Source organism: Mesitornis unicolor, unplaced genomic scaffold (assembly GCF_000695765.1).
Source record: "Mesitornis unicolor isolate BGI_N332 unplaced genomic scaffold, ASM69576v1 scaffold23527, whole genome shotgun sequence".
Taxonomy (NCBI): domain Eukaryota; kingdom Metazoa; phylum Chordata; class Aves; order Mesitornithiformes; family Mesitornithidae; genus Mesitornis; species Mesitornis unicolor.
This window is the reverse complement of record NW_010198755.1, coordinates 88494-105566: the sequence shown is the minus strand read 5'-3', so window position 1 is coordinate 105566 and position 17073 is coordinate 88494. Positions and strand designations below refer to the sequence as shown.

Below are 17073 nucleotides of genomic sequence, written 5' to 3'. Positions count from 1 at the left end.
TTCAGAGCCCTGGAAACAGAGGGGAAAAGGAGTGAGGCAGCAGGGCTGTGCTGCCCTGGAAGAGATCCTGCAGGGGTTCATCCTTGGGGGTGGCGGTGACAGAAGATGCCATGGGACTAGAAGCTGGGAATTTTAGGAACTGGCAGATCCCAGCACCCCATCAGCAGCTGTGGCAATTCACTCTCAAACCTGGCTTCTGCCCAGTTAAGGCACTGCAGCACCTGTGCCCAGCCATGGCTGGAAAAGGGCTCCTGTGCCTCTGAAGATAAATGAGGCAGATGCAGGAGGTGCAGATGCAGGAGGTACAGATACAGGGGACAAATGTCTTGTGCGATGCAGGGCTGTGACATGTTTGATGCCAGGTTTGGTGGCATCCTTAGCACGGTCCTGACCCCGCTGCCCCTGCGCTGAGATCTGGTCCCTCTCTCATGGACACTGCCCCTCACATCCCTATAGCAAACACCAGGACACCACAGCAAGATTAAATGTGTGGATCTCACCAGGGTAAGTGGATCCCAGCCACCACCCTCCTGCCTAAAAAATGGGGCATCCAAGGTGATGGCTGACAGTAAAGGGGACAGGAGGCAGAGAAGTTCCCCAGGTTCCTACATATCCTCCACCACATCCCACCTCCCCCTGTCCTTCCCAGCTCTCTGGCACATCCCTCCTCTTCTGAAGGGCTGGGAACAGCTCTGGCCATGATATGGTTTCCTGAGCGCTCTTCCATCACTCTGGCAGGTCCTTAGAAAAATGAACGTTAAATAGGAGGGAGAGAAACCTCCACTGTTCAAACATCTTTAGCTTTGACAAATAAGGCGTCCGGCTGTGAAAGGCGGAAGGAAATTAATTTGGAATCACATTTTAAACACTACCATAGAGGCAAAGTATCTTCTCTCTAATTTTTTCCCCCCGAGCAAAAAATGAATTTCCCTGATATTTATAGAAAGATTATTAGGGCCACAAGGAGTGATTTATATCATCTCGTCCCTGTGACGGAGAATGAAAAATTGCTGGAGCGACAGCCACTGGAATCCTGCTTTTGTCCACCTGACAATTAAAACGGCTAATTTCCAACTCCAACAGATCTGCTGGGGTTATAAATCATTCCGGAAAGGCACTTTTCACTGTGAAAAATGAACTCTGCCCCAATCAAGCAGAAGAAGCTTAGATCAGAGATTAGCATCTGTTTGCTTTTGTGTGTAAATATATCTACCCCTGCTCCACACCCACCCAGCAAAGGAGATGCTGGGAAGGAGGTGTTGCCCCTGCTCGCTTGATGCTGGGCTATCAAACTCCACATGCTAGGAGCTGTATAAATGGGACAGGGAAGGCGGAAGGGCGAGATGACACTGCAGAGAAAGCGCAGTGACATTTCTGTCCCATTTCTAATGCCACAAGCCCTGGAGAGCTTCACTGGAGAGCATTGCTGTTGAGCAGTATGGGTCTGGGTGTCTGCATGCTTGTGTTCACCCCATCTGGGAGGCAGGTTGGACCACGCTTCCTCCTGTGCTGCACCTATGAGTAGGGGCAATTCCACCAGAAAAGGGCAGGAGGGCAGAGAAGTTGCTTTCACACAGCTTTGCTCTCAGGAGAAACAAATGTGTCCAAGGAAACACAAGAAAATGAGGGGGGCTGAGCACAGCACGGATGCCAGGGCTTCCCTCAGCCTCCAGGCTTTGGGGTGGTGACCACAGGAGGGGGAATACAGGGAAGAGGTGTCTGGACCTTCTGAACCAAATCTCCAATTCACAGGTCCCTGCAGTCGTGGGGCTGGGACTCAGCTGTCCTGGCAGCCCATGTCAGTGCCCTCTTACACAGCAGGACATGCCTGGCCCCATGCACCCACTCTTTAATGTGGGACTCTTTCTGAATTATCAGCTCTATCTCAGGATGACTTTCAAATCAGTGGTCGCAGGCTGGAGGAGTTTTGGATAGAAGCATTTATTCTTCCTGTCCTTCCCACTCTGCATAGCTGAGGATCCACTGGTCCCAGCGGCGCCTGGATCCATTCCAGTCCAGCATCGGACGTCCTAACCTTGCGTCAAGTCTCCCTAAGACAAATGCTCCACTTGACGTTTCCATGAAACTCAAACAAAAGCCCCGCACTCTTATTTGTGCTGCTCCCCTCATCGCCTCCCATAAAGAAACCGAGAGCAAACAAATCTGTGTGGAGGGCTCTCACGGGGAGCCCCGAGCTCCATGCTCTGTACACACACATCCCCGTGCCTGGTGCACGGCTGCTGCTGGTCACCCCGCTTCCTTATCGCAGTTTGTACAGTCGGCAGCCTAACGTCTGCCCAGCGGCACACAGGGCCCCCAGGAAGGCTCTCTGCACCCTCGGATGGCAGGGCTCTGCGGCAGCCCTGGGGGGGGGATGATGGATGGATGTGATAACCTTGCTTCGTTAAAGCTCAGTGGTTTTCTTTTTGCTTTCCTTGCTTTCAAACACCCTGGCAAGGGGGTGAGAGTGGTGGGGCACTTTGGAGAGGCCAAGTTGTGCTTTGCTGGAGTGCACCAGCAGAGATCTCAGCACCAACCAGAGCTGCTGGGCGCACTGGGCTGAGACCTCTGGGCCACGTGCTCCACAGTAGCAGATGATGGAGCCAGGGCAGTCCCTATCCCAAAGTCAGCTCCCATCCCAAAGCCATACCCTGTGCACCAGGACCTGTCACTGTCAGGCTCGCAGGAGCTCCCAAGGAGCTTGCTGGTGCTATCACCAACACATTTTGGAAGCACCAAGCAAACAGCAAAGGAGTCCTTGGCCTCCACAAAGAATGGCTTTCCAAGTTTTCATGAGCAGGCGTCTGCCCTAAGCCCTTCCCCAAAGAGGCAAGAGCCCCTTTGCGGCCATCCCTCCCCTTGCAGGCACCGCAAGAAGCAGGGACTCACCCATGCAGGAATCTCGCTGCTCTTCGTAGCCAGCACTGCACACGCACTTTCCAATGGGCACCAACCATTCTCCCTCAGCACTGCAGTACATTTTTGGTGTGTCCCTTTCCTCCGAATGGCCCACGCATTCTCCCCGCACTTCCACCAAGGAGGACGAGTCCGCCCCAGTCACAGCCTCGGAGAAGGACGCCAAGTTCCTCACCATTGCCGGACACTTCTTGTAGTACACCCGCACCGAAACGATGGCGATGCAAGCGCCTATGTCCTGGAAGGCCAAGTAGAAACCCCTCTTGCTCAGTGGCCCCACACCCCGCACCTCTGTGTTCAGTTTCAGCCGCCTCACCCCCAGGTCCACATTGGTGAAGCTCTCATCAGCTGCGATGGTGTCGATCTTCATGAACTGGCTCTCCCGGGTGCTGGTGCCCAGGTCCCGGTCAGACTCCAGGTAGTAGAGGTTGAAAGTCTCTTTGCAGGTGCCCAGCACACCCGGCATGCTGTTACAGTCCCGCAGCGTGAATTTAATCTCTGCATAGACCCGCCGAGCACCGTCACGTTGAACCCAGTTGGTCCGTAGCCAGTTGTTCTGGTTGGGGGTCATGACATTACAGACCTGGTAGGTGTGGATGGGGCTGAAAAACTCATCCATTTCATTGATCGAATCCCACTGTGGGGCAGAGAGAGAACAGGTCATTCCAGGTGTCCCTGGACTCAGGGCATGCAGGACTCTGTGCCATCACCCACCCCGGGGTGAATTCCCTCTGCTCCTGCAGCCTGGATGAGAGATCACTGCTGCCACTGCCCAAAGGAAAATGAGGAATGCTTGCACAAGTTTAATCTGATGGCAGAACCTGGTGGCAGTGTGTGTTTGGGAGGGCTCCAAACCCTCCCCACCATGTCTGTACGTCCCTTTTCTTGGTGTTCAACCTGCCATTCACAGCAGCAGCGAGAAGGCAGCTGCATGGTGCTCACCTGGGTCTCTTCTGGCTCATGCAATCTCCATGCCCAAACTAAACAGATCACTTTCCAGCTGGAGAATGAGTTTTGGGGTGCAGACCTAGGGTGAAGGGGAAGCATGCAGTAAACACAGGACTTTCAGCAAGAAATGAGGGTTCGCGTGGGTTCAGAGCCCACTTCTTCCCAGGTGAGGTGAGGTCAGTGTGGTTCTTTGGTGTGAGCCCAGATGAAAGGCTGAGCTGGGGGCTGGTCTTGGGAACCCGGGGGCTCACAGTTTGGGCTAAAATTCAGTGTAGCAGTGGCAGCAAGGTGAGCCTGGAGAGGAGATGCTGGGCAAAAGCAGGTTGCAGCAAGGAGGATTTCAATGGAGGGTTGGTCTGGGTGTGTTTAGAGGGACAGGGACATTTGTGTCATCCAAAGGGGGATGCCAAGTGGTTGTGATTGGTGAGAAGTGAGAAGAAGCAGTGAGATTTTGCATACGTATGATCTCGATGGTTGAGGGACAAGTTGTTGGAGGCTACAGGAACACTACTGGAGGGTCACTCTCGCCTCACATGTCTTCATGTCCACCTTCTCCAACCTCACCAATCCTCACCAGGACCCACAGACCTTTCCTTCTCTGGGGACTTCCCACCACCTGTGCAGCTCACATCCCTCTCCAAACCAGGCACCCCAATCGCATCTCCATGGACAAGTCTGGAACCCCTGAATTCTTCTTATGGGAGAAGGAGGAGAAGGAAGAGCAGAGGAGGACTTCAAACCTTCTGACATTTCCCTGGTCTTATAAACAGGCTTTGAAGATGCCTGAGTCCCATCACCATGCCCAAATCCAGCAGCAGCCCCAGATGCAGCCCTGCAGAATGTGGGGAAGGTGCTGGCACCTCGGTAGCTCTTGCTGCTCTGCCCACAAAACCACTGCCCTGCAGAGCCTCAGCAACCCCTGCCTGCACTGTCTTTGGGTTTCAGCTTTGCCTGTGCTGCTCTGATGGGGCAAAAATGGTGTTTTCTTATGCAAGTGGTGAGCTGTGTTTCATTACAGACACAAAACCAGCAGCAGATCAGAGAGAAAGAGTCTGATGCTCAGCTCAGTGGGGCTGAGCGTGAAGACTTCACCCCAGTGACCGTGGGAGCTGAGGAGGATGCAGACCTTCTGGACAGGCACCAGACAGCTTCGCTACGTGGCTGCCAGCACTGTAAGGACAGGACATGGCAAGCGGAGGGCCTTGGAAAGAGGTTACCACTGATATCTGTAAGACAGCCCGCTCCTTTCTCCCCTCTCAGATGGGAAAGTCCTTCCTCATTTAACCTCCTTGACCCTCAGCTCCTGGGAACTAGGTGTTGCTGTGCCTCCTGCCAGTGCCAGGGCAATCAGAGCAGTCATTTCAGAGATGTACATCTTCAAAACTCCCCTAGCATCTTTGCATTTAGGAGAAAACTCTGCTTCTTACTCCTAAAGAGCATAAAGCAACCTGGAAAAGGCGGCAGCTCCAGGAGCAAACTTCAACAAAAGCTCATTCAGAGGGGAATACGCTGGCGAAGGGTGTGAAAGTCAGCTCACTGCCAGGAGAGAAAAATATTTCTGGCACTTTTAAAAAAATTGTCTTCTGAACTCCAGAAATGCTGAGGTTCATCCTAGTTCCTAGGGTCACTGAAGACCTGTTCTGCACCCCAGCATTCAGGCAGACAGCAGGGAACCAGACTACCCATGCCCTTTGCATCTCTCTTAATCTGCCTCAGCTTCCTCAGCCGCAGAGATGAGCCCGTAGGAAGTGCTGTGACACCCAGGACACACTCCTGCCGCCTGGCCAAGGGGCACAGGGGTGCCCTGAAGTGTGTGCAGCAGCTGGCACGGCACAGCTCCCTGCACACCCCTGCGCCGGGGCCGGCGGGAGCCAGGCAGCTCCCTGCTCCCACATCAACGTGTGCACACACCGTGGCGCTGCGGAGGGTGTGGAAGTCGTTGTTGAAATTAATCGAGCACAAATTAACACAGCATCTGTTTCCTGTCTTTTCCCTGCTGAGTTCCCGGGGGGAAGTGGAGCAGAGCTGTGCGTGGGAGGAGACACGGGGGCAAGGGCAGAGCTGAGGATGATGAGCAACGATGCTCCCCCCAGCTCCCCTGCAACGTCAGGGCTATCCAGGAGCGCCCAGCAGGGGAAATATGGGGTTACTGTGTGCACCAAAATGCCTTGACCTCCAGCTAGTGATTGCTTTGAGTCTCCAGACTTTCACCTCTCTCCCAAATCTGGCAGAGGAGATGGTGCTCATCACTGCTGTGTCCCCACTGCTGTGGCACTACCAGAGGTGGCAGCATTCGCACTGCTGGCAGAAAGCAGGGAGCTAAATGTCCATCTCCAGGCACCGGTGATGGTTGGCATCAACTGCAGGGGTCTGCATGAGCAGCATCACTGTCAGAGTTGGTGCTTTTTTGCACAGTGGCTGAACTGCCAGCTCTTTCTCAGGGTCATACACAGCATCTTGGGTTTGAGGCCAGCCCAAAACACCACACCAATACCACTGGCCTTCAGGGCTAGTGCTCTGCTGTCAGTGGAAATGCGTGGAGAGAAGGCAGGCCACCTGAACTGTGGCTTGGGTGCCACAGGCAGGTCTTCCCAATGTGCCACAACACAGGTCCCACAAGCTCTGCCGAGTCCCAGGACCTGCTGGGCACTTGGGACCAAGGTACCCACCTCAGGAATCCCATGACTTGGAGAGTTTTTCTGTTTCACCTTAATTACGAGGTGTTATGGCCAGGGAGAGGAGTCTCTGATGCTGGGTACCATTGATTCAAGAGCACTGGCACTGTGCACACACCCAGCCTCCCAACATTGCCTGCTCTTGGCTGATGGTTTGAAATGGCTTTTATTAAACGAAGCTCAGCCCGGCCCTCATCATTGCGATAAGATCCCCTAGCGAGACGGAAATGAGGACATCATAATTAATGTAGTGAGTGCATGCATTGGGGGGGGGGGGCTTGATTGCATCTGTATTCAGGAGCTTGCCTAATCGTTTAAATTAAAGTCAACACCAGTTATAAAAAAATTTGCCAGATTATGAAAGGCGAAAGATGCAAACAGCAGATATCTGGGCGGCTGAGCAAGGTCTTAGCAGTCTCCCAGGGCCTGTGCAGCACAGCAGAGTGGGGAGGAGGAGGAGAAGTGGAGGAGGTGAGCACACAAGGAGAGACCAAGTCCTCCTGGAGCCACAGCTCAGCCTCTCACCATCTTTGTGGTGCCCATGGAAGGACAAGGTCTCCCCAGCCTTGGGATGCTTCCAGACAGGAGGCCAGGTCTACCTAGCACAAAAAGCTTTCGCTGCTGATGGGACATCCAGCACTTTCCTTCCTCCCAGGAGCAAGCACTGAGCTACAGTTCCTGCCCAGGAGCTGCCGAGTCCCTCGCACCACTGTCACTGAGAGAGAAAAGAAAGAGAAGGATGTTATTGCAGCTATAAATCATTAGATGGGAGGTGTTAATGGAGATAATCCCCATGAAATCAGTCACTGCTATGGCTAAGGAGGGATTTGTCAGGCAGTTAACTACCCTGAGCTTCACTGCAGGTGATTAACTCCTGGTAGTGACCAGCGTCTGGGGAATTAGCAATAACCCAGCATTTACTGAACAAGCACTGTGAGATGAGCTTTTATCTCAATTACTAGTTTAAATCTTTATTTTCTGATGTTTCATTCCTACCCATCTTTTCTTTTCAAAGAAAATTAGTTTCGCTGCAGCTTGCCCTCTAATTTGCTGGTATTCCTGGATCCAGGCAGAGCCTCTGGATTGGAAAAGAAACCCAACAAATAGCACAAGGACTTCAAAGTGACAGAGGGCAGAAGACATGGCCTGGGCAGATGAGATAGCCCCTCTTTTGGTGTTCTGAGGAGACAGATGTGAACCCTCCTGAAGAGGGTTCAAATGGCAAGCATGAAGCACAGCTTGGGCTGGAGACAGGGTTTTTGCAGGGTGGCCCTGACCCTGCTCTGTAAGAGAGCTGACAGGGGTGACACTAACAATGTCAGGTGAGGTTTATCCCAGCCATGAACTGGATTTTGGCTGCAAGATCAGAGCCAGGCAAAAAAAAGTCCTCTGCTGCTTAGGCTTTGCTCTGTAAAGAGTTCAGTGCTGGGGTGTTCACAGCAGCACTGTACACCAGCACGAGATCTCCATCCCTGATGCAGAAACATTGCTGAGAGGCTATTCTGCAGGCAGAAATGTGTCGTCTGTGCTCTCAGGTTGTTTAAGAAAATCTGACTCCTTTCTGCCAGTTTCCTCTCTGCACTACTTGCAGAATGAAGGGAGAAGACCCTTGGCTCATCTTTATCTTAGGATACATCCCTTTACCAGCAGCAGAGAGGCAGAGGTGGGGAGGTGCAAACCACCTCTGAAGGTGTTTCCTGGTGCTCAAAGCCAGCATGGAGCATGGCAGGCAATGGGGCAGCTGCCTGGGTGGCAGATGCCCAGCAGCTCTCTGGCTGACCCCAGCCCACACAGCCAGGGGAAAGCTGAGGACCAGACCACAGAGATGCTGGTGGGGGCAGATGGGGAGGTCAAGGGCAGCACGGGGGGCCTTTCTCCATCACTTAAGGTGCTCCCATTATAATTAGGTTTTGCAAGGCATCATTCAAGCTCCTTAGATACCCCGTGTCTGAACAAAATCATTTCCTGTTTGACTTTGTAAATCAAAGTAGACGATACAATAATTATTAATAATATGTTGACTTATCTCATCAGCGTTTTAATTAGTCAGTAGAAAAGCAATTTGCAAAGGGGCTGATCAGGCTCCCTCTGATCCAGCAGGTCACGTGCGAGCAAGGAGAGGGAAGAGAAGGGCACTGGGGCACTGGGACATTTTGCTGGAGAGAGCTGGGAAACGGGAGGCACAGAAGGGAAAGGGGCAGCCTCTTTGACAGCACCGATAAGAGTTTAATTTTCAATGCAAAGGGAATTGTTCTGGGGATGGAGCGGGCTGCAAAGCTCCTGGGAGCCCTTTGAAGTTATAATTGAGAGGAGCCGCAGCCTGCGGGACAGGGATGCTCCGGTGACCCTTCCGCTTCCTGCACGTGTCTCCAGGCTGAAGGTGAGGGGGGGGATGCGATTAAACCCCTGAGCGGCAATTACAGCAAATTACCCCTCAGTTAATTGTTTGGCAAGAAGAAATGTCAAAACAGGCCACACATGCCTCCCTGATGGCTTAACACTCCCCAGGGCCAACGGTGCTGCTGACCCCCACTGTGCCCATTGCTCCCAGCCCCCTGCTCCTCTGCCCTTGCTGCCCGCAGCAAACCCAGAGAGGAAAAACAGAAAACAACCTCTCTGTGAGGTGAGGTCACCCTTCCCACAGGTATGATGAAAACATCAGGGCTTCACAAGTGGTACCCTTCCTGTTTTGCACTGCTGATGCTTTGGGCCCTTGCCCTGGCTGTGCAGGCAGCTCTGGCATCTCCCAGTCCAGAAGAGGAAACCTCTGAGGCTGCTGCCTTTCCTTTGGCACCTCCAGGATTCCAAGGAAGGTGGGACAGGACCTGCAGCTGCTGGAAAAGCAAGCCATAGGGCACTAGGGACTAAGCTAGCAGGCACGAGTCCTCTTCTTATGTCCTCAATCTGGGAAGTGGGGCTCTGTGCTGCTTAGTGCCATGCAAAAACCCAGTCACAGTGACCCCCCTCCCTGCTGTCACCCATGTGGTGGCCCAGGGCTCATGCAGGGCAGTGGAGATGCGAGTAAAGTGAAAATAAGCGTGACTTCAGCTGGGGAGCCACAGCCAGCATCTCTGTCCCTTGGCAGGAGGATGCTGTGATGGATGTGTCTGTCCATGGATGGAGCTCCTGCACCCTCCAGCACCCAGCGCACGTTCCAGCCATGGCTCAGGCAGGACAAGCAGCAAGGGAGGAGGGTGCAGGGGGCACACTGCCACCTTTTTTTTTCCAGCAAGAGTACCTGAATTAAGGGAACAGCAGCAAAAATAAAGGACCTGAAATAAAACATGTCTTCACAGTACATCACCTCCATACTACACCGGCAACTGGGGTCTGCCCAGCCCACGGCTACCAAATCATTGACACTGAGAATGAGTGTCCTACAACAGCTTCCCTGCAACACCAGCACCCTATCTCACCTCCTTTCTGGTGACAGCAACAGGATCCAAGTGCAAATTTACTACTCAAAAAGCACCTGGAGCTCAGGGACCAGCAGAAGGGGAAAGGAATCAGATGCTCTTTCAGGATGATGCAATGCAATGGCCCATGGAGGAAGAACAAGTCCAGACAAGCGTTCAGAGGAGCCATTAAAACATCCAGATGGAAAAAGATATGCAAAGTTGTTTGTGCAAGAACGTCACATTGAAACCCAGGCACCATCCTTGAAGGTGTTCAAGGCAGTTTTCACACAGCTGTATGGCCATCCTGCTGGTAACAAGGCCACAGTTTGGACAAAAGCACAGAGTAAGCAAGGAGTGATCTTACCCCATGACTTACCTAGGAGGACTCAGCAGCATGTCCAAGAGGTGGCTTTGGTGTTAGGTGTTATACAATCTTATTTCTTTTTATTTTTTTGGCAGCCACTATTAACTATTCTTAATAAACATCACTAATAAGGTGGAGACTTCAGACATGTATTAGGGTTCAGGAGTTGCTGGGCTGCTGGGCGTCAGTGGTGGCTGCCTTGCAAGCCAGCCCCAGCACCCCGCAGTCACATAACACATGACAGCCCTAATGGGTTGAGACCCAGCACTCATCCTCTGGATGTACAATGCACGGTGCTGCACCTTAACCAGTCACAGAAGTCCCTGATGTGGTGAGAAAGAGTAGGATCAATCCCTTGTCTGCTGTGGGAGTGTAAGATTCTGCCCAGTCATGCCCATGTGTCCCCAGGACAGCCAGCTCTGGTGGATTCATCTTCATCCAGGTAACCTAGCAGTTGTGATGGATCCCGTCTGCATGTCTGACAGCTGGCAATGGGCCTGGGGATGTGGTCATACAGGCACCTGGAGAGCTGGACTCATGGTGGAGGATCCAGAAGAAGGGTCTTGGGCAGTCTGCCAGTGGTGGAGGGTCTGACTATGGGGAGGAATTGCTTAGGATGCAGTGAAGTGGACAGAGGTAAATGGCCCTCTCTCCCAGAGACATCCCAGAAACATCCCAGCAACATCCCAGAAACATCCTCCCTCCCAGGGGCAGCCTGTGCATGGCCATGAAGAGGACAACATCCCCCTCACCTGGGCAATGGCAGAAGAGGGTCCTGTGGCTGGAAATCGAAGGCAGGCAAACTCACATAGCAACGGGTTTTTAACAGCAACCTGTTAACAACATCGCTGCAGGACCCAAAGGATTTACCACCACTGGCAATTTTGTAGTCGAGGATTTTTTTTCTAAAAGCTGGGCTTTTCTGAGATGCGAGTGGATTGACAGGTCTGAAGGCCTGTATTTATGCAGGAGATCACTTCACATTAGCTCTGCGGTCCCCTCTGACCTTGTACCTCTGAATCTATTACATTTCCAGGATAGTCATCACTGCAACAGCTAACTGCTAAAATTAGAGCTGAGTTAATGATTTAATATATTTACATATATGATAATGTCTGATATAAATCTGATCATTGTTGTTATTATGAATTCATAGTCCTGATCGCTCCCGCTCAAACAGCGCAGGGACTGAAAGTCTCAAGCAACAGATCAATGAAAATGATTAGAGGCCTGGGAAGATTTCTGTAGGAGGTGGAATTGAAAAGATTAGGACCGTTTAGTTCAGAGAGGGGATGAAAAAGAGTGGACATGAAAAATCAACACAGCAGTGAGAGCCAGGTAGGCACCCCAATTTTGCACGTTCTGTGCATGCAGCAAGCCCCACTGTGCCTTGCAGTTGGTCCACTGTGTATTTATGGGATTGTTTCTGTTCACTAAATGAATGAGCAAAATCCTTACAGCCAGGTCACCGCTGCCATCTGAAACTCACAATTTCCAGAAAGCTGCTGCAGCAGGAAAACCTGGACATGGAAATGCAAGCAAAGGGAGCAGGCAGAGAGGATCCAGCCAGTAGAGATGACAGATGCACATGGGGGTCACTGCCCCTACCTCCCTCCCAGCCACTGCACAGGGCTGTGCATTTACATCTCCATTCCCTGTAAGAAACCATCTACAGGGGATGCTTTCCCTGGCCCTCTTGCCTAGTTCTCACAGCAAACTCCCCTGATCACAGGTGGTTGAGAGCTTCCCCGTCATTTTGGGCTGTTCCTTCTGACTCCCTCAGGAATGAAATGCTTCCCAGCGTGAGTGCCCATGGGGCAACCCCACTCTTGAGTTCTCTCAAAACTCAAGACCTGATGACAACCTGGTCCCGACCAAGGGACGTGGAGAGTTAAATGGCATTTCCAAACCAGCCACATCTAGTCTTTCAGGCTGGCATTTTCCCAGCAGTCATGATCTCTTTGCCCCATCAGCACTGACCAAGGCGCCAACCTGGGTCTGAGATGTCCATCCACCCTGCCCACAGGGATCCATGGTGACCAGTCCCACTGGGGTCCCCCTTGTGTCAACAGCTGCTTCATACTTACCCCATGCGAGGGATAAGTCATCCAGCCCCAGTCCCCCGGGATCGTTGACGTGTCTAGCAAGTTCACTGGAAAACACAGGAGCAAAATGTTATGTTAGAAAGCTTTCTCCCTGTCCCCGAGGGGCGAGGAACCGAGTCACCACAAATGACCCCTCCTGACACCTCACTCTCTTGATTGTTCCTTTCACCCATGAGTCCATGGGGCTGCTGCCAGGGACCTGCCTGGCTGCAGCTGAGGCAAGGGGATGGCAACAAATGGTGCTCTTCAGAGCTGCTGGTTTGGGGTGGAGCTGGGCTGGGTCTGTGTCAGTCCTGGCCATAGGACTGAGGGCAACGTGTCCTTTTGGAGAAGAGGCAGCAGCACACAGGAGATTGGAGGGGATGCAGAGCAGGTCAGAGGGGGTACAAAGCAAGAGGGAGCTGGGGAAACAGACTGCAAGCATCAGGTTGTCCACCAGTCCTTTGTCAACCCTCAGCCAACATGGATGCAACAGGAGCACTGATCCTCTCTTGGACACTTCTCTGCAAAGCCCTTTTAGGATCACATCCCCCCAGCATCACCGGTTTGAAGTCTGCACTCCAGCAGCCACTGTAATTACGCACCACAGATTGCGCCCCAGAACAAAGTGACCCCCCATGGTTCTGGCTGACACCCCACTGGAGAGGCCAGACCATGGGGGACAGCCTGCATGAGGGGGCCCATTAAAGCCAGACCTTCAAAAGCCCTGCCACCACCCGGAGTCCAGCTTAATGAGGAGACACAGGCGAATCTGCAAGGAAAGCGGAGAAGCTTCTGCAAGGTGAGAGATGAGGCCAGCTTTGAACATGCTCAAGACCTTCCCATGGGAACCTGTGCAGTGTCAGTGGGGAACAGAGCGGCACGACACGGTACTGCTCCATGCAAAGGGTGAGCTGCCCCTCAGTGTCATCTGGTGACCATGAGCCCCACACCCAGATCCCACATCATCAGGCAGAGCCTTGCCACTGCCTGGTATCAGCATCTGGGGAAGGACCCCAAGCCCCGGGGTACAGATATGGAGGGATGGAGGCTTGAGAGAGGGTGTCAGCAAGGTGCCCCAGCCCTTAGGAGTGAACACAGTGAGCACCGACATCAGCGCTCCCGCGCCTCATCCCCCCTCCTCCCTCAGGGCTCTCTCGGGGAACCCAGTGCCTCCAGCTTGCCCCAGTGCTCTTTTCCCCGCAGCCACCCAGTAAGGTCAAGCACACGCTGGATGCTGCGTCCATGCCAGCTGCTTTTTCTCACCCTCGAGCAGCATCAACCTGGACCTGGAGGCAACTTGGCACAGCATCCCTGCTGCATCACCAGCTCTCAGCGGGTCCCTGGGCTCTGGAGGGACACTGGTCTCAGCCCAAGGCACTGCTTGTCGCAGCAAGGACAGGGCACATCAGGACAGCGGCTCCAGCCCCAGCAGAGGCTGGGCTCAGCGTGGCGCTGGTCCCAGCAGCCAGAGGAACGGGTGCCACTTTCATTTACTATTACCAGGCAGGGAAGGAGAAGTGGGGGGGGGGAGAGGAGCAGAGACGTGAGCTGGCTGTGAAACGCCCAGACGTCATGCTCCTGACAGAGCAGATTAGGAGCTTTTGAGGCATTTATTAATGTTAGCAGAACAATTTGAAAGAATTTCCAGGGTTTCTTGTGTGACTCCATTGGCCCAACAGCGGGCCAAGCCCCTCCACTCCCTGCACGGTGCTGCTCCCACTGCTAAAGAGGCCCCTTGCCCTCAGCACGGAGTAATTACCTCGGAGATCTCAAATCCATTTTTATTTGTTATTGTTAATCTGAAGATTTTCTGCCTATTTTCCCTGGGTAATTCACCCAGCAGGAGCCCGGGCTCGGGAGTTTCCCTGCTCACAGTGCAGGAGCACCGTCCCAGTGACCCTCAGCAGGCAGGCTGCAGGGAGGGGACCACTTTCGCAGACCCTCTCACCCCCCCGCTGCAGTCTCTGCACCCTCTTTCCCACGCCAAGATGCTCAGCGATGGACGTGGCTGCCTCTCACTGCTCTCACAAGGAGCCTGCACAGACTGGGGTCCAGCTGGACCATCGCACCATGGGTAAGGATGCTGAGACCTGAGACATGCAGTGGGATGTTCCCCAGGCTTTTCTGCACAGTGGTGCGTGGGACCTGGAGCCAGCTTACTATACCCCATCCCACCATGTGAGCCATACAGTTGCCATCCAACCTCATACAAATGAAGGAGCCATCTCCATGAGGGCACCTTGGTGCACGAATAGCTACACAAGCTTGCATTCCCTGCAACACGCACATGGAGCAAATTGCCCATGCCTCTTTGCAGGAAGAGGGCAAAGTTATTTCTTTGATTTCTTAGCAAGCATTTCAAACGAGTGCATAGGAGTCCTATTTAAGCCCACTGCGGTGGGCATTGCACAAAAACAAAGGCATTGTGTGTCTAAGAGCTCTTGCGTTAACTCATGGCATAGGACACGTCTGTGGATATGAGCATCCATCTCGCAGCACTATCACATGCTGTGCTTAGATACGGGGAGGCCGATACTCTCCCAAAACCCAACTGTCCATTTCAGGGAAAGGCTATAGACCAACAGCGAAAGGAAACCGCCACATCTCATGCGACAAGTGCTCCGTCCAGCCCTTGCAGGTGATTTCCTGGCTGCGTCACTTCTCTGGGGGCGATGCTCAGAAAGAGCCCACCCTTGATGCTGGGGGATGAGCGAGACTGCCACAAAGGACCCCTTTCAGCTGAAATGTTTCTCAGAAATCGTGCGGGTTTGGGAGACCACTCTCCTACAGCTGGGCAATTCTGTTTGATGTTATGGACTGTCTGCACATATCAGTCTCAAACCGCAAGCTCCATTTTGTTTTCCTGAGCACCATTTTGTATTTTCCCTATTCTATGCCTTGGCCTTGACTCGGCGTATTGAGCCAAAACACCAGGAGGTGTCAGGGGAAATTCTCACACTGGTGGAAAAAGCTGTCAAGCCTGATTGCCCGTTCAAATGGAAGCACCTAGGAGTGAGCAAGTCCTTTCCCCAGCGCCAACTGGGGTCTTGAGACAAGTCTCACGCAAGGCAAAAGTTGCTTCACGCAATGTTGTGTGAGTAGTGCACATTGCAATCTCATAGATGCAGATTATGCAGGAGTTGAAGACTAGGTGTGTGTGTAAGATATATATGTATAATTTATTTATATGTCTATGTTTATTTTTGTATCTATATCTATATCTGTATCCATATCCATATCTGTACCCATATCTACCAAATTCTAAACGCCGCTTGGGATGAGTGAGGAAGCCGAGGCAGGGACTAGCATCCAGAGAATGCATGTTTTGCCTGGGCCCATATATCTTTTGCCATATATCTGTATCTATAATGAGTGAGCATTCAGAAACCCTTCCCAACACTTGCGCTGGTGGCTGTGGCTCCTGCAGGGATGTCTTACACCCCTACAAACATAGGGATGGGCATCTTTGGGTCTCATATCCAAGCACCGCAGGCTTCAGGAATGGTGCTGTGGGAGCCAGGGCTGCCCAGCCCAGGGGAGCCTGTGGACCTTCAGACCCCCAGAGGTGCATGGTGGGGTGGTGGGACAAGCCAGTGGGTGACACGCTGGGGGATGTGCTGAGCAGTGGGGAACCAAAGACATCTCTGAGCTCCCTCACTCATTGTTAACCCACTGCAATCCTCACTCTAATTACTCTGCCATCTCCCTCCCAGGCAGGGGCTTTGTAGCGCAGGCATGGGGAGGAAGGGTCAGTGGGAGCAGCTCTGTTCCCTTGGGCTTCAGTTCCTCTCCATCATAACTTCAAAGGCCTCCCAAGATTCACAGCAAGGCTTCCCCCCATGCAACAACGCCTTTTGCATTGATAATTAAACTCTTATCAGCACAGTTAGGTGCTCCTGCTCCCTGCTACCCAAAGCATATCGGGCTCAGCCCCTGCAGACCCACAGGGGTCTGCACACCCACCCTGGCCCCACTCAGCCCCACTCAGGAGGAGAATGACAGGGGGAGAGTTATCCGCAGCGGGAAGAGGGAGTCAGGGTATGGGAAAGGAGCAGGCAGAGGCTCCCTGAAAGGAGGGGAACAAGAGCCAGCGGCATTCATTTCCTATAAGCTCAAGCAGGACTTTGAAGGGGCAGGTGGGGCCAGGGTGGGTCAGCTATTTGTGTCCCACCGTTTAATCCAGGGGCATGCTGAATAGCCGGCCACGACCTTTCCAACTCAGGAGGCAAAGCTGAGCAACAAAGCTCTGTCGTTCTGGCCTCGGAGCATCACAGGGGGGACAGGAAGGGGTGTTTCATTTTCAGCTTCCCCTTCCCTGGGACAATATTTATCTTTAAAGAAAGAAAAATAGTCATTTATTCACCAATACACGAGGCCAACTGTTGGGGCGCCAAGGTAAAATCATCGAGCCTGGAGGGCAGGTCAACTCTTCCCGTTCGGGAGCTGTGCACACCGAATGCGCCCCATGGATGTGGGTCAGCAAGGCTGCAGCGGGGCGATGCACACCAGTGCTCTCTGCACGAGCGGCCGGATCTGGGCAGGCTTTGTGGAGCAGCCGCTCGTCCACGAGGATGCACGGACTGCGGACACAGCGGGGATGGAGCTCGCATCGGCACCCGCTGGCCTCAGCTGCCCAGAGAGGAAATCTAGGAAAGCATTGCGGGTAGGTATAAAAGATGTCACCA

General features: G+C 53.0%; 1 protein-coding gene across 1 annotated transcript in view; it reads right to left on the bottom strand.

Annotated features, from left to right (window-relative positions):
- EPHA8 (EPH receptor A8) overlaps nt 1–17073 on the bottom strand; it is a 48066-nt gene that overhangs the window by 23296 nt on the left and 7697 nt on the right. Inside the window, exons 2-3 of the mRNA XM_010189256.1 lie at nt 12389–12453; nt 2890–3553 (exon numbers count right to left, since the gene is read on the bottom strand). Coding sequence (XP_010187558.1) covers nt 2890–3553; nt 12389–12453 — 729 coding nt within the window. The remainder of the gene's footprint in view (nt 1–2889; nt 3554–12388; nt 12454–17073) is intronic.